The sequence below is a fragment of the Borostomias antarcticus genome (assembly GCF_949987555.1).
Source record: "Borostomias antarcticus genome assembly, chromosome: 1".
In the NCBI taxonomy this organism is placed as follows: Eukaryota; Metazoa; Chordata; class Actinopteri; order Stomiiformes; family Stomiidae; genus Borostomias; species Borostomias antarcticus.
This window is the reverse complement of record NC_140234.1, coordinates 14,525,559-14,543,591: the sequence shown is the minus strand read 5'-3', so window position 1 is coordinate 14,543,591 and position 18,033 is coordinate 14,525,559. Positions and strand designations below refer to the sequence as shown.

General features: G+C 47.0%; 1 protein-coding gene across 1 annotated transcript; it reads left to right on the top strand.

The window, feature by feature from the left end:
• Positions 1–264: 264 nt before the first annotated feature.
• Positions 265–17,634, top strand: clptm1 (CLPTM1 regulator of GABA type A receptor forward trafficking). Its single transcript, XM_084437818.1, has 14 exons — positions 265–340; positions 2,819–2,979; positions 7,302–7,425; positions 7,987–8,145; positions 8,810–8,927; positions 9,063–9,148; positions 9,297–9,417; positions 9,589–9,833; positions 10,090–10,183; positions 10,385–10,575; positions 10,850–10,945; positions 11,138–11,273; positions 15,828–15,995; positions 16,402–17,634. Exons 1-14 carry the CDS (start codon positions 287–289, stop codon positions 16,593–16,595), a joined length of 1,947 nt encoding a protein of 648 aa, XP_084293944.1. The 5' UTR covers positions 265–286; the 3' UTR covers positions 16,596–17,634.
• The last annotated feature ends 399 nt before the right edge of the window (positions 17,635–18,033 follow it).

The following is an 18,033-nucleotide window of genomic DNA, read 5'->3' as shown; positions in this document are numbered from 1 at the left end:
TGGACCACCTCTTACCTTCACATGGCCTCACCCCCGGACAAGCACCCCAACTTATTAACTAACTAAAGCTACTTACTAGTAGCGCCAGCAGTCTATCTCAAACTAATGCAGATATGTGTTAATCTATTATTGTATTGTAACATTCATGGAGGGGTTAGGCCATGTGTCTAATGGTTAGGACAGTCGGGTCCTCAACCAGTAACACGTCACTCCTATGTTGTAACACCGAGCTAACGCGAGGAGCGCGATCCTCTGCCAGCAGTGTGCGACAGAGACGAGGAGGAAGATGGCGACGCAGGAGACCGAAGCAGCTCAGGAAACCACCGTGAGCAACGGCGAGGTAAAAATGAATAAATTGTTTGACTGTCTTTAACATTACATGAAAATGACAGAGGTGTGTCCTAAGATTGAAAGGCGCAAGTGACAGGGCAGGTACTAAACTGCGTCAACGATTATTTCACACGAGCCCTGAGTGACGTTGTCAATGCCGGTCGGTTTTAAACGACCCCCTGTTTTTCACGACCCTTTCACGACCCTTTCACGGTGTGTGGAAATGCTTCAAGCTACCGAGCTGCCATCGAAAGAAACATGACTCTGTTATATGCTTGCTACCGTTAAGAGATATTTCACTCTTGGCCGTGGCTAGCTAGCACCGGCTAATGTTAGACACGGCTAACGTGACCTAGCTCATCTGATGTGTGAACTGGTTAGCTTGCTAGCTAATCTATAGCGCTGGGTTTGGCCTCACGAAACAGCGTGGTTACTGGTAGCTAGCTAGCTAACGTTACATATCCGGCCTGACATCGGGGGTTGATTAGTCAAACATTAGCCAGGTAGCTAGCTAGCCTGGTATACAGTAATCTGATTGTCTGTTGCGTTGATAAAGTAAACGCGCTGCCCCTAATTTGTGTAACACAGATATCTCTTTTGACATGGAAATTGCTGGTTATTCAGATAATTGATTTTTACTGACTTTAACCAGGCGAGCCATCTGGTAAGTGGCGATCTGTTATCTATCTAATGAGTCGGGTTTGTCTTTTTTCCCCAAGTTGATGTGCAAATAGGCGTCAAGCAAACTAACGTTAGTCAAATGAGTTGGTCTGGCTTGTGGAAACACCGTCTAACACACAACTAATGTTATGTCAATTCTGGTTGGTCTGCCACAGTACATTTTATTTCATCTTATTGTTAACTTTAACATTGGTCCACCCATCCTAGTGTCACGCTCATGTGATGCCAGCGGGGACAGATGTGAGAACCTCAAGTCCACATGACAGGGCAACTTTATGGTCTGCTAGCTACTATACAGACGTTGCTTCTTCCTGATTTGACAGATGTGAGGCCAGCAGATCTCCAGTGTGAAAAGGAGACCTCCCCTGCCACCCTTGGCTGCAGTGCTGTAGTCTTTGGCTCACAGACTTAATATCGTCCACATACAGACACTCATAATGCACTAATGCTTATCGACTGCAGTCATCTCATAGAGACCAGCCATGTCCTGAATCAGATCCTGTCACTCATCTCTGGAATAGATAAGCTGCTTGGGCAATAGCAGCCCCCCCCCCCCCCCCTCTCCCTCTCTCATTCTCTCACTTTCTACCGGCTTCTCTCTTTCTCTTGCTCTACCCACCTCTCTTAAGCCCCCTCCCCTCTCTCCCATCCCATTCACTGTTCCCTAGTGAAAGATTGACAGATAAGGGATGTCTCACCTCCCATTTACAGACACTACTGGATGTCTCCTAAGCTTTTCTCTGCAACGAAGCATTGAATTGTGAGAAGAATGGCTATTTGACCTAGTTGGTTAAGTGTTAATCGTAGTTGACTTTCCTTGAGTGTAATGATTACCATAAGGTGCATCAAATAGATACACAACACTAAAATAGGTTATCTCTGGTTTTGCATAGGAGCTAATTTCTATTTTGAGAAAGAAAATGAGCATTAATGCTGAAGATAATGGAATCAGTTTGGTCAGCTAACACAATAAGAATGACGGATGCATTTCTTCTGCACACTACAGTGAATGAGTGATAACGATCGATCACCCTGTGACTGAAACCTGTTGGGCTGGGTTAATGCTGTTTGTCGCTGTTTGCCGCCTCTCTTTTATTGGTGACCTTGAACGGGGGATGTGATGTTCGCTAGAGGGCCTTGTGACCTGGCGTTTGAGTCTCTTCTGTGCTCCTCTGGGCTAGGATGCAAACCTGCTGGCAGTTTGTGTGATTGGCTGGCGTTTATCTTAGAATAATGCTTCACAATCATGGCTATCTCTTCTGCCCCTGACTCATCCCTCTTCACGCTCTGCCCACTCCTCCAATCAGTCTTCCTGTCGTCTACTCAAATTAATCACTGATTGGAGTTTGATCAGAAAAAGTCCCTTAGGTGAAATTTCTTATCAGAGAAACTGTCAGATGTGAGACAAATTCACACACCGATGTTAAGACACCAATGTTAAGATAATGTGCTTCCATTGCTCTATTAAGAATATTCATTCATGCTGCATCTGAATGAATTATCAGGTTCAAATAAGTGAATAACCTAAAAACGCCACTTGCAGTCAGTCACCCATTCTGGCCCTCTACTCAGATAGGTTGAGTAATCAACTCTACTAGTACTGGCTGACATTATAGAATATAAAAGCCTACCAGTACAGGCTAGATGTGCTTTTGGCATTTACCGTACGCTGTAGACAAAATAATTTTACCTAGGCTAAATCAGTCCACTGTTGCATGGAGATGTAATATAGACCTAACGTGCGTGTATGTGTGTGCGCATGTGTGCGCGCGTGTGTGTGTGCGTGCGTGTGTGTGTGTGTGTGTAGGTGAGCAGCAATGGGGCTTCAGCGGCGGCGGGAGACGGACAGGTCGTGGCGGCGGGAGACGGACAGGTCGTGCCGGCGGCCGAGAACGTTCTGGACCCTCAGCAGCAGCAACAGCAGCCGCCGCCCAACGCTTGGCAGGTCATCAAAGGAGTCCTCTTCAGGTAGGCACCACACACATCATCCTTTCACTCACACACACACACTGGTGGTGGTGATCCTGGGGCCTAGCACGTGTTCAGCCCATTGACTGATCGACGGTCCAGGAAAGGACACACTTAGGGGGGAAATGACACACTAAATTTCACACCGGGCGCGGCGAGAAAATTTGCGCTGCCCAGTTCGCCCAATCTCGCCGCGGGATCAATGGGTCGCCGCGCGAATCCGCTGCAGAAAGTTAAAAAAATTAAACTTTTGCGAATGTCGCCGCGCAGCGAATCCTGGCCGTCGCGCCGCCGAGTTCTGTAAACACGTGCCCCCAGGATACTCGATGCAAAACTGAATTATTAATTGCAGCCTTTTGCCATTAGTTAATTGTGGAGGTCATAATTGCGATTACGATTAATGCACAATTACTGTGCAGCCCTAACACTTGTCATCAAGTTTCGAGAACAACGTTGACAGCATTCTTGTGAATGACTTGTAGAATCTAGAGGCTCCGGAACAGAGGGCTCTTGTGAAAGTTCTAGAACCAAGGTATTGTTCTTATGGGTGTCTCGTTGGGGGTGGGGGGTATTTAGAATGGTAGATGTAAAGGGACTTATTACTAAGCCTATCCTCTATATAGGGTAGGCTTGGGCCATAAGACCCTGTGTGACTGACTGGGCTAATCACCCCCAGGACCCCCTAAGCTGCTGTGTCCCTCTGAGGACCTGTAGCTAGGGGTCAGCCACAGGGCACATCTGCTGACCTGGGACTCCATTACCACAGATAATAGACTGGGCAGATGGGCAGTATGGGTCTGAGGGTGTATGGGATAAGACAGCCAGATAGCCATAGACCTAACTGCTGCGGTTAAAATGTAAAACCAGGGATTGGGTTAAAGTAGAGGACTTAGAAGAGAGAGGACGAAGTAGAGGACTTAGAAGAGATAGGACATGTAGGCTAGACCAGCATGGCATTGTTTCTGCTTCATTAATTAGCGCCCAGAGAGTTAGGTCCCATATTTTCTGCGATCGGAGAGGGAGAAGGGAGAGTTTTCACCAAGTTGCACCACCTCCTCTGGGGACGAATGAACTGACACATGAAACTGCAAACAAACAAACCTCCAGGAAGCGTTCTGTTGACGGGAATTTGAATATCCGACTGATCGATTGGAACGATTGTTTGTTTATTTTAGATCCCCATTAGCTTTTGCATAGCAGCATCTATTCTTCCTGGGGTCTACAATATTTCCATAACCTTGTGGCAATACACTTAATCCAATCAAACTCCACATCACCGTACAAACAATACATAGACACAACATAGTCACGCTACACACACACACTACAATCATATTTCTCATCACAATATACAGTGTCTCCTCTCATCTCTCTCCTCTTCTCCCTGGTGTTCATATCTTCTCCTCGTCCGTCCTCGGAGCTCCTCTCCTCCTGTCTGTGTGCTGAAGGGGGCTTGTCTAATCCTCACTCAGGCGCTCGGCAGCTCTGTGGTTTATGAACCATGCAGCGCGCGCTGGCTCGGACAGCCCATGGTGCGCTCCATCCTAGTATATATATATATATATATATATATACCCTCCCAGGCCACCTCGTTGGCTACACCGAGCAAAACGAATGCAGTCTAAAGGCCGTTTCAGACGTGGAGCGATATCCGCGCATTCTAAATCATTTTCAGTGAGAAAGGCGAGCGGACAATTTGGGAGCCGCGGACAATCTGGGGCGGAGCGGCAAGCGGGCGCGACCCCGTGAAATTGTCGCGCGCGTGCTCGTTTCGTACACACGCCCGTCCGCGACAAGAGCTGAATTGTAGTCCGCTTTCCCCGCTGCGCGCAGGACGCGTGCGTCCCCCGCTGATCCGAGTGAGAACGCAGGCGGAATATCGCTCCCCGTCTGAAACGGCCTTAATACAACAGTCCTGTAATAGATCTCTCTTCATGATTGTTATAATGTTCACTTAATGTTGAAACAGTTTGATAGGTGGTGATTCAACTATGTGATCGTTCTGGATGTGATTTGTGATGCTGTTAAATTCTATTGCATTGTTCTAGCATGTTTCTATTATTTTGGCCACTCCTTTGATTGAAATAAAAATAATTGAAACGTGTGATAGTACAATGCAGTAAGAGGTGTGTCCCAATACCTTTGTCCACATAGTGTGTATATATACACACATACACTGTATATATGCACACTGTGTGTATATATACATCTGCGCAAATAACCACTATGACATCTGCAATAACCATATTGAATTGAATGTGTGTATTATTCAGTGCAGTTGAACCCAAATCGATTGGTAACAGGCCAATTTTATTTTGTTTGTTGTTTATTTTATTTTTGGCCATTTTAGAGGCCATCCATAAACATATGAATCAATTCGAAGTAACATTACAGCCGACGCACGGACATGTCAATCATGCTCTCACGGTGCGGTTGTCGCGGTGATGTGTGTGTCCGCTCTTAGCATGAGATCAGAGCAGTCAGGAGTAGGCTGGTTTAAACACAGCTGTTTAAGATCAAAGGCGATTGCGCATTTGAACCTTTGCTCAAATAATAACGAGGAACAAAGGTTGGATAAATATCCGTTTCCATCACATTTGTGCTTTCCCAAATGACATATTAGGAATCGGTTACACCCCTAGTGTAATTGTTTTATGGGCACTTACACAGCTTACACTTTACCAGCATAGTTTTGTCCTTGATCTTGAGGAGGAAAAAATTTCTTTTTTTCTATGACAAGGAGCTCACATTGTCAGAACCGTAGACAGAACTGTCAGCCGTGTAGGCTAGGGATTTCAAGATTCTTTTATTTGTCACATATAATGTACTGCGTCTAGTCACAGTCAAATGTTGGTGCCAGATTGTTGATATATGCGCACGGGCGTCGTTGGCGTTGGATCATAAACAGCCCATTTACATTTCAGTAATTGTAACTGAAAAGTTATTAGTTCCGTTACTAGTTACTGCCAACACTGGACAACCCGCTGACTCAATCAGATATGTGCAGATGTTCAGATAAGCCACTTAAAGGAAAATGCTCGTTTTTGACAACCTGGACCTTATTTACGACATATTATAAGAAGTTTGACTCACCCAGATCACTTTTGTGTTGTTCGGAGGCCTGTAGAAGAAATTTAAAATCCAGCGCGAGCCAGTATATCCATGTAATGGCGGCGCACGGGGCATAGGGAATGCAGTTTCTCAAAATCCATTTTCGGCCGCTAAACGGTTGTTTTCATCAATCACATTGCATGAATCGACAGTTGATATTCCTCTACGCGAGCCATTCTTTCGGTTTTCAAATACGTGGTCTGTAGCCTCTGTAATATGATCTTTACAAGCCTCTCCCCCACTTGCTCCAGCACGCATGCGCACAGGCCAGCGCGCAGCCTGCTATTCTCCGGCTCACATTCTCTGCGCTACGATCGTAGTTGGTGCCGAGAATATTGTCGTCGTCATTCGTCAGCAACAATCCGATCGTAGCGCAGAGAATGTGAGGGAGCATAGCCAGTGTAAAGATCATATTACAGAGGCTACAGACCACGTATTTGAAAACCGAAAGAATGGCTCGCGTAGAGGAATATCAACTGTCGATTCATGCAATCTGATTGATGAAAACAACCGTTTAGCGGCCGAAAATGGATTTTGAGAAACTGCATTCCCTTTGCCCCGTGCGCCGCCATTACATGGATATACTGGCTCGCGCTGGATTTTAAATTTCTTCTACAGGCCTCCGAACAACACAAAAGTGATCTGGGTGAGTCAAACTTCTTATAATATGTCGTAAATAAGGTCCAGGTTGTCAAAAACGAGCATTTTCCTTTAAGTCTTACTAACTTCACCACCTAGAGCAGGGGTGTCAAACTCAAATACACAGTGGGCCAAAATTTTTAACTTGAACAAAGTCGCGGGCCAACATTGAACAAATGAAAATTTTAATATGGACCCAAACAAGTTTTTCTTTAACATTGAATATGGAACAAGACATACAATACATAATCCAAATTTGGCCCGCGGGCCAGAGTTTGACACCCCTGACCTAGAGGGAAGGCCGGCGATGGAAATAGTCCAGAACTGTCAGAAGAACAGCTGTATACACCTGTCTGCCATAAGCCAGGCTGGACCTGGCCTGGTTATCTTCTCCTAACTTCTGTTCTCTTCTCATCCCTTTTCTCTCCTCTCTTCCCATCCCTTTTCTCTCCTCTCTTCTCATCCCTTTTCTCTCCTCTCTTCTCATCCCTTTTCTCTCCTCTCTTCTCATCCCTTTTCTCTCCTCTCTTCATCCCTTTTCTCTCCTCTCTTCCCATCCCTTTTCTCTCCAGGATCTTCATCATCTGGGCTATCAGCAGCTGGTTCCGTCGGGGGCCAGCCACCCCTGACCCCAGCACCCCTGCAGGGGCCCCCCGCGTCCCCAGCCGGAACCTGTTCCCCAAGGACAGCCTCATGGTACTGCAGCCCACACACCCTGTTCTTCCCTGTATATGAAACAGAATGATTGTTACTGGACCAACACGCCATTTACCCCCAGTAGATATTAAAGTGAAGGTTTGGCCTTTTTTTTTTTTACCCGTTCAATTGCAAGCCTATCCGGTGGCTCATGGGGTTGAGGCGTGTACCATGTAAAAGGCTGGTCTTTACCGCAGCGGCGCGGGTTCTAATCCATCCCAGGCCCTTGGCTGCATGTCCTCCCCTCCTCTCTCTCTCTCTTTCACACCTTTCCTGTCTGTCACTGTCCCATCCAAATAAAGCAGAAATGCCCTACAATATATTTTGTGGAAAAAAATTATACCTATCCCAAAAAAAACATTGCTTTTCTGTCACGCGTTTTGTTAGCTTTGAGACAGTGACTTTGCTGGGGAAAAGGTGATCGTTTTCGTTGTGTATTTCAGGCCTAATGTCATAGATCAGATAGAATCATGCACTGTGATCGATCTCTCTCTCTCTCTCTCTCTCTCTCTCTCTCTCTCTCTCTCTCTCTCTCTCGCTCTCTCTGCCAACCCCCCCCAGGACATGTATGTGTACATCTCTGAGGACGAGGTATTCTCTGACTTCAACAACACAGAGGCCCTGTTCTGGTTCCACCGGGACATGGTGTACGGGGACTGGAACATGGGGGAGGACGGGGACGGCTGCTACCAGCACCACAGAGACCTGGAGATCCCAGAGGTGAGGGGGGGGGGGGGGCAGGTGAGACCTGGAGATCCCAGAGAGGGGAGAGGGGGGGGGGGGGGGGGGGGGCAGGTGAGACCTGGAGATCCCAGAGGTGAGGGGGGGGGGGGGGGGGGGGTCAGGTGAGACCTGGAGATCCCAGAGGTGAGGGGGGGGGGGGGTCAGGTGAGACCTGGACAGTCCAGAGGGGAGACGCGGGGGGGGGGAGTAGTGGAGAGTCGGAAGGAAGGACGGACAGACGGGGGGAGTGAATATGAGGGAACGTGGGGGTGGAAGGAGATGGCCAAGAACACGTAAGAGCAAGTGGATCGATGCTTGCGTTCCTTTTGTATCGGGAACGTCGGGATTCCCAGGTTCGACGTCAAACCCATCATCAATATGTCACCTGTTGTACCGCCATTGTACTCGGGATAAAAAATTTACCCTGACTTCGTCAGCTACAGACGTCAATCAAGATGCTACTGTAACAATGGCTGACTTGGCTAGAACTATAAAGATGGGGTGAAAGTGGGTTTTCCCGTTTTGTTTCGGGAACACATTCAACTGGGATGTGACGTCGTCCCGGGCGCCAAATCCGGAGCTCCGATACAAAAGGAACACAGCATGAGCGTCCACTCCCCGCTAAAGAGCGCTCCTCTCTCTCTGGTCCTGCCTGCTACAGACGGTGCAGCACAACGGTTCCCTCTACATCCATGTGTATTTCTCCAAGAGCGGCTTCCACCCAGACCCCAAACGCAAGGGCCAGTACCGCCGCCTGGCGACAGTCCATTCCACACGAAGTAAGACCTCAACAACACACACTGTCTTTCTCACACTCACACACACACACACACACTCATTCTCTCTCACGGTCGCACACATCTTCACAACTTTAACTCATTCTTCTGGTTGTTTTTATTGTCTATCCCGTTCAGTGTTGAACAAGTTCAAGCGCAGGAAGTTCTTGAAGACCAAGAACCTGTTGACGGGAGAAACGGAGGCAGATCCCGAGATGATCAAGGTCAGACACCTCTACCTGGAGTCGGTTCCCTCCCTAGCCCCTACCTTCCAGTCTTAATTCAAATAAATTCTCACCATCTGCTTCTCCTTCTCTCCCTCTCTTTTCTTCTCCATCTCTCACTCCCTTTCTCTCTCCTTCTCTCCATCAGAGGGCAGAGAGCCATGGCGCGGTGGAGGTCATCTCTCACTGGCACCCCAATCTCACCATCAACATGGTGGACGACCACACGGCCTGGGTGAAGGGCTCTGTCCCCCCTCCCCTTGACCAGCGTAAGCTCTACCTGCTCATCCCCACACACAGCAGCGGGTCAAACCAAACTCTTTATAGAGGGGGAGTTGGTATCGGTTTTGTTCCGATTTTTCAGAAAAACTTAAAGCCATCTGGAGTATTTTCAACATTTTGGTTGCTTTACTGTTGGTGTCCCCCTCGGTCCATCACAGATGTGAAGTTTGACGCAGTGAGCGGCGACTACTACCCCATCGTGTACTTCAATGACTACTGGAACCTGCAGAAGGACTACTACCCCATCAACGACAGCCTGCCAACGCTGCCCCTGCGCCTGTCCTACTGCCCCCTCTCCCTGTGGCGCTGGCAGCTCTACGCCGCCCAGAACGCACGCTCACCCTGGAACTTCCTGCCGGAGGACACCTACGAGCAGTCCGACGAGGACCAGGACTCCGTCAAGGTCAGGGGTCGAGGGTTGGGGTTTAGGGGCCAAGTGGGTCCCATGTATATCGGACACTTTCCTACGTTCTTCCTACGTTCCTTAATATGGGAGGGGATGTCAAGGAATAGGAACGTGGAACTGTGTTTTCTGGTATCTTGGTAATGTTCTTCTCTATTTAGAAAATGGATTTAAAACATGGGTCACATGTCGATCCAGGTTGGTTTGATTTGTGTGTAATACACACGTCCTTGTGGAAATGTGTGTTCTTGTGTAGGTGGCACTGCTGGAGACCAACCCCTACCTGCTGGGCGTGACCATCGTGGTCTCCATCGTTCACAGCGTCTTCGAGTTCCTGGCCTTCAAGAATGGTGGGGTCGCCTGACTTACCATGTGATCTCTTAATAAAGGACTGTCTGGTTGATAGTAGTCCTGATTACAACATAATCAATGTTCCTAGTGGTCTCATGGCCCAGTGCTTGTCTACAGGCCACACTCATCTGCATGAATCCTTCTTCTCATCTCTTTCCCCCCTGTGTGTCTCCCTCTGTCCCCTCCCCCCCCCCCCCCAGACATCCAGTTCTGGAACAGCCGTCAGTCCCTGGAGGGCCTGTCTGTTCGCTCCATCATCTTCGGGGTGTTCCAGTCCCTGGTGGTGCTGCTCTACATTCTGGATAACGAGACCAACTTTGTGGTCCAGGTCAGCGTCTTCATCGGCCTGCTCATCGACTTCTGGAAGATCACCAAGGTCATGGATGTCAAGGTGAGTCGCTCCTTGACTCGGGGGAGGGGGGGGGGGGGGGGGGGGTTGGCTGTGTTGGTCTGCTTGCATGTGTGATTAAACGTAAAAACCTGATTCCAAAAGCGGAACGAATTTTAAAATAATTTTGAGGAAAGGGTCACACCTAAGGTGGTACAAAACACAAAGCTCATTATCTTGTCTGTTTTTACCATTCCATGTCATATATGAATGTAAACTGCTGTTTTGCATTGTAACCTGCCCTCTTTCTAACCCCGCCTCCTCCATGGCTCCCCAGCTGGACAGAGAGAACAAGATCGCAGGAGTCATCCCACGACTGGTGTTCCAAGACAAATCAACATACGTCAAGTCCTCCACCAAGATCTACGACGATGCAAGTCCCACACACACCAGTGCTCCTGCAACACACTCCGCTCTCACCGTTAAATATGACGCATCTGGTGTGATGTGGCTAGATAGTTGACTACCCACCTAATTCTAATTCTATCTCATCCTCCTCCTTTCCCTTCCCTTCACCCCCCCCCCTCCATCTCTCCCTCCTTTGACCCTCGCCCTCTCCCTGCAGATGGCCTTCAAGTACCTGTCCTGGCTGCTCTACCCTCTGTTTGGCTGCTATGCCGTCTACAGCCTGCTCTATGTAGAGCACAAAGGCTGGTACTCCTGGGTGCTCAGTATGCTCTATGGATTCCTCTTAACCTTCGGTGAGTCACTGTTCCACACACTTGGCAGACCTGAACGTTTGCCCGGGTCTGGCCGGAGGGGCGGGCGGGTGGGGGTTGAATATGCCGCACTAAGCCGTTAGTTCCATTGTGCAGATTAAGTATTCAAAATTATTTAAAAGCAGTATTTTGGGGGCGCCCCGGTAGCTCAATGGGTTGAGGCGCGTACCATATAAAGGCTCATCCTTACCGCAGCGGCATGGGTTCGAATCCGGCCCACGCCCTTTGCTGCATGTCTTCCGCCCTCTCTATCTCTCTCTCTCTACCCCCCCACCCTCCCCCCACCTTTCCTGTCTGTCCTAAATAAATAAATGAAAATCGTATTTTGGCTTATCCCTCCACAATCTGTAATTCTGTTATGGAGTACTGGCAGGCAGTGTTGTACTGTACTTTCTCCAGCTTCCTCCTTCATAATTCATGATGTTTGTTCCTACACAGCTAACAGGTCTATGTACTATTGACCTGGCTCATCCCTATAGACACACTCTATCGATCCTGTCTTATTGGTATTGACAAGGCCTCATCCTAATCAATACAACCTTGTGTAGTTGAATGACAGCTTCTGTCTCTGAGGTGTAGTGGGGACAGACTGTTTATCCATCTCAAACAGATTTAGCTTTTCTATGTCTGCTTCTCGATTTACTCCTATTTCATTATAACCTCATAAACCTGCCGTTCAATTTAAAAGATATTTCAACTGAGATTTCAAGATTTCTTTATTGCTATTCTATGTCCTTCATACAAGTATAATGGAGTAAAATGATTGTTCTGCTCCTCAGCCTAATATAAGATGATAGTAATACTAAAAAGAACAATACAATACGACATCGCAATACAATAAAAACTAGTGCTGCGAGCAGCAGTGAGCGGGCCCTCGCACCCCACGCGTGTCGGGGTGCTGCGCCGTTAAAGGCTGTGCTATTTCGGTGTGCAGTATTGAGAGAAACTTCCTGTCACCAGTAGGTGGCGCTCTAGGTGTGACTCAATACCGAAGCATAGTTGTGTTCAGGACGGTACCTTGATGAAGCGTGAGAAATGTTGAGTAAATCGGATCACGTATGTAGGAGTTATGAGGACTTCCTGTTTCACCAGTAGGTGGCGCTGTAAGTGTGACTCAATACCGACACATAGATGGGTTCAGAAGGCCACCTTCATGAAGCGTCAGCAATTTGGTGCAAATCGGATGATGTATGCAGGAGTTATGAGGACTTCTTGTTTCACCAATAGGTGGCGCTATACGTATGACGCAATACTGACACATAGATGTGTTCAGGACAGAACCGTCATGAAGCGTGAGACATATCGGACAAATCGGATAATGTATGGAGGAGTTATGAGGACGTACTGTTTCACCAATAGGTGGCGCTATAAGTATGACGCAATACTGACACATAGATGTGTTCAGGACAGAACCGTCATGAAGCGTGAGACATATCGGACAAATCGGATAATGTATGGAGGAGTTATGAGGACTTCCTGTTTCACCAATAGGTGGCGCTATAAGTATGACGCAATACTGACACATAGATGTGTTCAGGACAGAACCGTCATGAAGCGTGAGATATATCGGACAAATTGGATAATGTATGGAGGAGTTATGAGGACTTCCTGTTTCACCAATAGGTGGCGCTATAAGTATGACGCAATACTGACACATAGATGTGTTCAGGACAGAACCGTCATGAAGCGTGAGATATATCGGACGAATTGGATAATGTATGTAGGAGTTATGAGGACTTCCTGTTTCACCAATAGGTGGCGCTATAAGTATGACGCAATACTGACACATAGATGTGTTCAGGACAGAACCGTCATGAAGCGTGAGATATATCGGACAAATCCGATAATGTATGGAGGAGTTATGAGGACATCGTGTTTTATGGCGAAATGTCAAACTTTGGCGGGGCGCCACGGCAAGGGTGTTTGGTGAAAACTCAATTTTCTTGATAACTTTTGATCACAAAGGTCTTAAGATGAAGCTGACCCGATATGAAGTTGATCAGATGAAATCTGTAGGAGGAGTTCGTCGAAGTACGAGGCATGGAAATGGTCAAAACAAGGACAAAATGGCACATTAAAAGCAAAATGGCGGCCTTCCTGTTGCATGTTGGGTATAGCTCCAAGAGACATTTCAGTGTGTCTCGATGAAATACATATGCCCTCCGAATTTCGTTCGCCTACATCAAACTGAAAGGTGGGGCTCGCCATTTTAAACTTTCCAGGGGGCGCTTTTGAGCCGTTTTGCCACGCCCATTTCTGTCACCCATGAATTATCAAATTTTTCACCGGGACTGACGTATCTGCAAAGTTTCATCCGTTTTCATCGATGTTTAGGCCGCCAAAAAGGCATTTGTTTTGGAAGAAGGAGAATAATAACTAGGGCTGCGAGCAGCAGTGAGCGGGCCCTCGCACCCCACGTGTGTCGGGGTGTGGCGCCGTTAAAGGCTATTTCGGTGTCCATTACTGAGAGAACCTTCCATTCACCAGTAGGTGGCGCTCTAACCGTGACTCAATACCGATGCATAAATGTGTTCAGGACGGTACCTTGATGAAGTGTGAGAAATGTTGTGTAAATCGGACAATGTATGTAGGAGTTATGATGACTTCCTGCTTGACCTGTAGGCGGCGCTATAAGTATGACTCAATACTGACCTACAGATGTGTTCAGGACGTGACCTTCATCAACCCTGAGCAATTTGAAGTAAATCGGATAACGTATGTAGGAGTTATGAGTACTTCCTGTTTCACCAGTAGGTGGCGCTGTAAGTGTGACTCAATACCGACGCATAGATGTGTTCAGAGGGTGACCTTCATGAAGCGTCAGCAATTTGGTGCAAATCGGATGATGTATGCAGGAGTTATGAGGACTTCCTGTTTCACCAATAGATGGCGCTATAAGTATGACGCAATACTGACACATAGATGTGTTCAGGACAGAACCTTCATGAAGCGTGAGATATATCGGACGAATTGGATAATGTATGGAGGAGTTATGAGGACTTCCTGTTTCACCAATAGGTGGCGCTATACGTATGACGCAATACTGACACATAGATGTGTTCAGGACAGAACCGTCATGAAGCGTGAGATATATCGGACAAATTGGATAATGTATGTAGGAGTTATGAGCACTTCCTGTTTTACCAATAGGTGGCGCTATAAGTATGACGCAATACTGACACATAGATGTGTTCAGGACAGAGCCTTCATGAAGCGTGAGATATATCGGACGAATTGGATAATGTATGGAGGAGTTATGAGGACTTCCTGTTTCACCAGTAGGTGGCGCTGTAAGTGTGACTCAATACCGACGCATAGATGTGTTCAGAAGGTGACCTTCATGAAGCGTCAGCAATTTGGTGCAAATCGGATGATGTATGCAGGAGTTATGAGGACTTCCTGTTTCACCAATAGGTGGCGCTATAAGTATGACGCAATACATTCACATAGATGTGTTCAGGACAGAACCGTCATGAAGCGTGAGATATATCGGACAAATTGGATAATGTATGGAGGAGTTATGAGGACTTCCTGTTTCACCAATAGGTGGCGCTATAAGTATGACGCAATACTGACACATAGATGTGTTCAGGACAGAACCGTCATGAAGCGTGAGATATATCGGACAAATCGGATAATGTATGGAGGAGTTATGAGGACATCGTGTTTTATGGCGAAATGTCAAACTTTGGCGGGGCGCCACGGCAAGCGTGTTTGGTGAAAACTCAATTTTTTTGATAACTTTTGATCACAAACGTCTTAAGATGAAGCTGACCGAATATGAAGTTGATCGGATGAAATCTGTAGGAGGAGTTCGTTGAAGTACGAGGCATGGAAATGGTCAAAACACGGACAAAATGGCACATTAAGAGCAAAATGGCGGACTTCCTGTTGCATGTTGGGTATAGCTCCAAGAGACATTTAAGTGTGGCTCGATGAAATACATATGCCCTCCGAATTTCGTTCGCCTACATCAAACTGAAAGGTGGGGCTCGCCATTTGAAACTTTCCAGGGGGCGCTCTTGAGCCGTTTTGCCACGCCCATTTCCGTCACCCATGAATTATCAAATTTTTCACCGGGACTGACGTATCTGCAAAGTTTCATCCGTTTTCATCGATGTTCAGGCCGCCTAAAAGGCATTTGTTTGGAGTAAAGGAGAAGAAGGAGAAGGAGAAGGAGAAGGAGAATAATAATCCTTCGAGTTTCAATAGGGCCTCGCACCGCCAGTGCTCGGGCCCTAATAATCCTTCGAGTTTCAATAGGGCCTCGCACCGCCAGTGCTCGGGCCCTAATGAAAGTATGGTGTGTGTAAACTGTATGGTGTGTGAAGTGCAAATGTGTATTGTTTGCGCGCGTGTGCGTGCTTGCACTGTGCACAGTCTGAGTGTGTGTGTGTCACAGACTAGCAGGTATGCAACAGGCCATTAGTGTCCATATATCTACAGTATTCACAATCTAACTGGTTGATTGCTGGTTGTGCCACTGAGTTGTTAAGCTCATCTGAGTCTGTGTTCTGCTTGCCTGATTGCTCCTAGGCTTCATCACAATGACACCCCAGCTGTTCATTAACTACAAGATGAAGTCCGTGGCCCACCTCCCATGGAGGATGCTCACCTACAAGGCCCTCAACACCTTTATAGACGACCTCTTCGCCTTCGTCATCAAGATGCCCATGATGTACAGGATAGGATGCCTCAGAGATGGTGGGTGACGGACAGACTTGTCTTCTACTCTGCTCTACTCGTCTACTGAGCTCTACTCTGCTCAACTCTACTGTAGTCTACTGTGCCCTCCTCTGCTCAACTCTACTCAACTCTACTGTAGTCTACTGTGCCCTCCTCTGCTCTACTCTGCTCAACTCTACTGTAGTCTACTGTGCCCTCCTCAACTCTACTGTAGTCTACTGTGCCCTCCTCAACTCTACTGTAGTCTACTGTGCCCTCCTCAACTCTACTGTGCCTACTCTGCTCAACTCTACTCAACTCTACTGTAGTCTACTGTGCCTTATTCTACCCACTCCTCCTCCTCTCCTTCTCTAATGATGACATCACAGTTTCATCTCATCCCTACATTTAAAGGCCATAATACTCTCTCTCTCTCATTCCGCAGACGTGGTGTTCTTCGTCTACCTGTACCAACGCTGGATATACCGGGTCGACCTTAACCGGGTCAACGAGTTCGGCACCAGCGGCGTGGACCCGACCAAGGACAGCACGGCGCCGGGGGAGGTTGCCGCGGCAACGGACACACCGACCCCAGCAGCCATCACAGATAAACCAGAGGGGGAGAAGAAGAATGATTGAGAAAGACCAGCTAGCCCACACCCGACCCCTGACCCCCCCCTTCGCCCTCACTCCTAGGGTGGAGAGGACTCGTAAAGACTGGCAGAGTCCCCCATGTCTAATCGTCTGCCAAGTAAAGGAGTTGTCGTAAATCTGTCATGGACGCCGCTACAAAAAAAATACATCAGTTCAACTCTCTCCATCTTGATTTCTATGTGGGGATCAGCTGCAAATGATGTGTTAATGTACAGTAGAGTTCGCAATTCTTATTTCTCATCCCTTCCAGTTTTGCAGTTCAAGTGAAGTAAAACAACAGTGTGATGTACTGTATTCTATATAAAATTTTGAGTGGCTATTGTTGGTGTTTGGGAGGCCGGGCGGTTGAAAGAAGGCCCTGTTTAGAAAAAGGGGTAGGGACGGCACATATCTCTACGTATTTTTTAGACAGGGAAGAAAAAAGAGGTGCAGTTTTGCTCTGTCTGGGTTCCTCGTGAATTATTTTCTGTCATTCCATGTGTGAACGCGCTGTGTCATGGGTTACCTGGAAACTGGTGTGTAGTGGAGGAGGATGAGGAAACTGGGAGGGTCCAGATCCAAGATGGCCTGAACGGAGTCAAGATGGACGACCCTGTCCAATCACTACCCACAACAGACTACTACCCTCATTTTAAGAAACAAATGGTTGTTGTTCCAAACTTGAAGAAAAAAGAAAATAACAGCTTTGTAGGTATTAATATAAATATATATTAATATTGTTGATAACGATCAGAGTTTTGTTTTTGTTTTTCCATTCACTGAATTTTTCTTTTGTATGTCATGAAAGTGTACAGAATCTCAGCTTGTAATGTTAATAATTCTGATGTCAAACTGTCTAGCAATAGCTAATTTGCAAGTCCTTTTATTCCCTGGAATTATGATGTTTTACATTCACACTCCAAGCCAAGACCGCCGTGACGCATGCAGCCATACCAGTCTGTTCGTCACGTGTAGGAGAGAACCTCGCTTCTCTCGCTCGCTTTTATTTTGGGTGCCGTAAAAATTCTGACATGAAGAGGGTCCTATGTTGGTACATATTAAACTTTTTGAAACTCGTGTTTATAGTAAAGCATAAGTGCGATTTAAAATGTTGATCCAGTATTTTATTTACTTATTGCCTGTTCTTGGTCTTGGAAGACTTGAGTTGGGGTTGATGACCACGGATTTATATTGCATTCTATGATAATGGGGTCATAGACTTCTGAATAGCTGATCTTGGTTGTAGTGTATGTTTGTACCTTTATGTAGCAGAAAGAGCCATGGTTTAGAAAGAGATATGTAGGGAATTCAATTTCTGAGAATAGTGTTTATTTGGAAGGTTGAGTAACTGAATAATTACTGGCCAGTCCTTCCTGTAAATAAGATTGGTTTCGTCTTTCATTTCTTGTAAAGCTGCATTAATTTCTGTCAGCAGCAGGTGGCA

What these genes read in the sequence shown, in the direction of transcription:
- clptm1 (XM_084437818.1), top strand. Translation starts at nt 287, where the DNA reads ATGGCGACGCAGGAGACCGAAGCAGCTCAGGAAACCACCGTGAGCAAC. An exon ending in CAGATCCCGAGATGATCAAG is followed by an intron (nt 9,149 to 9,296) that starts GTCAGACACCTC and finishes TCTCTCCATCAG; the next exon opens with AGGGCAGAGAGCCATGGCGC. An exon ending in CCCCCCTCCCCTTGACCAGC is followed by an intron (nt 9,418 to 9,588) that starts GTAAGCTCTACC and finishes GGTCCATCACAG; the next exon opens with ATGTGAAGTTTGACGCAGTG.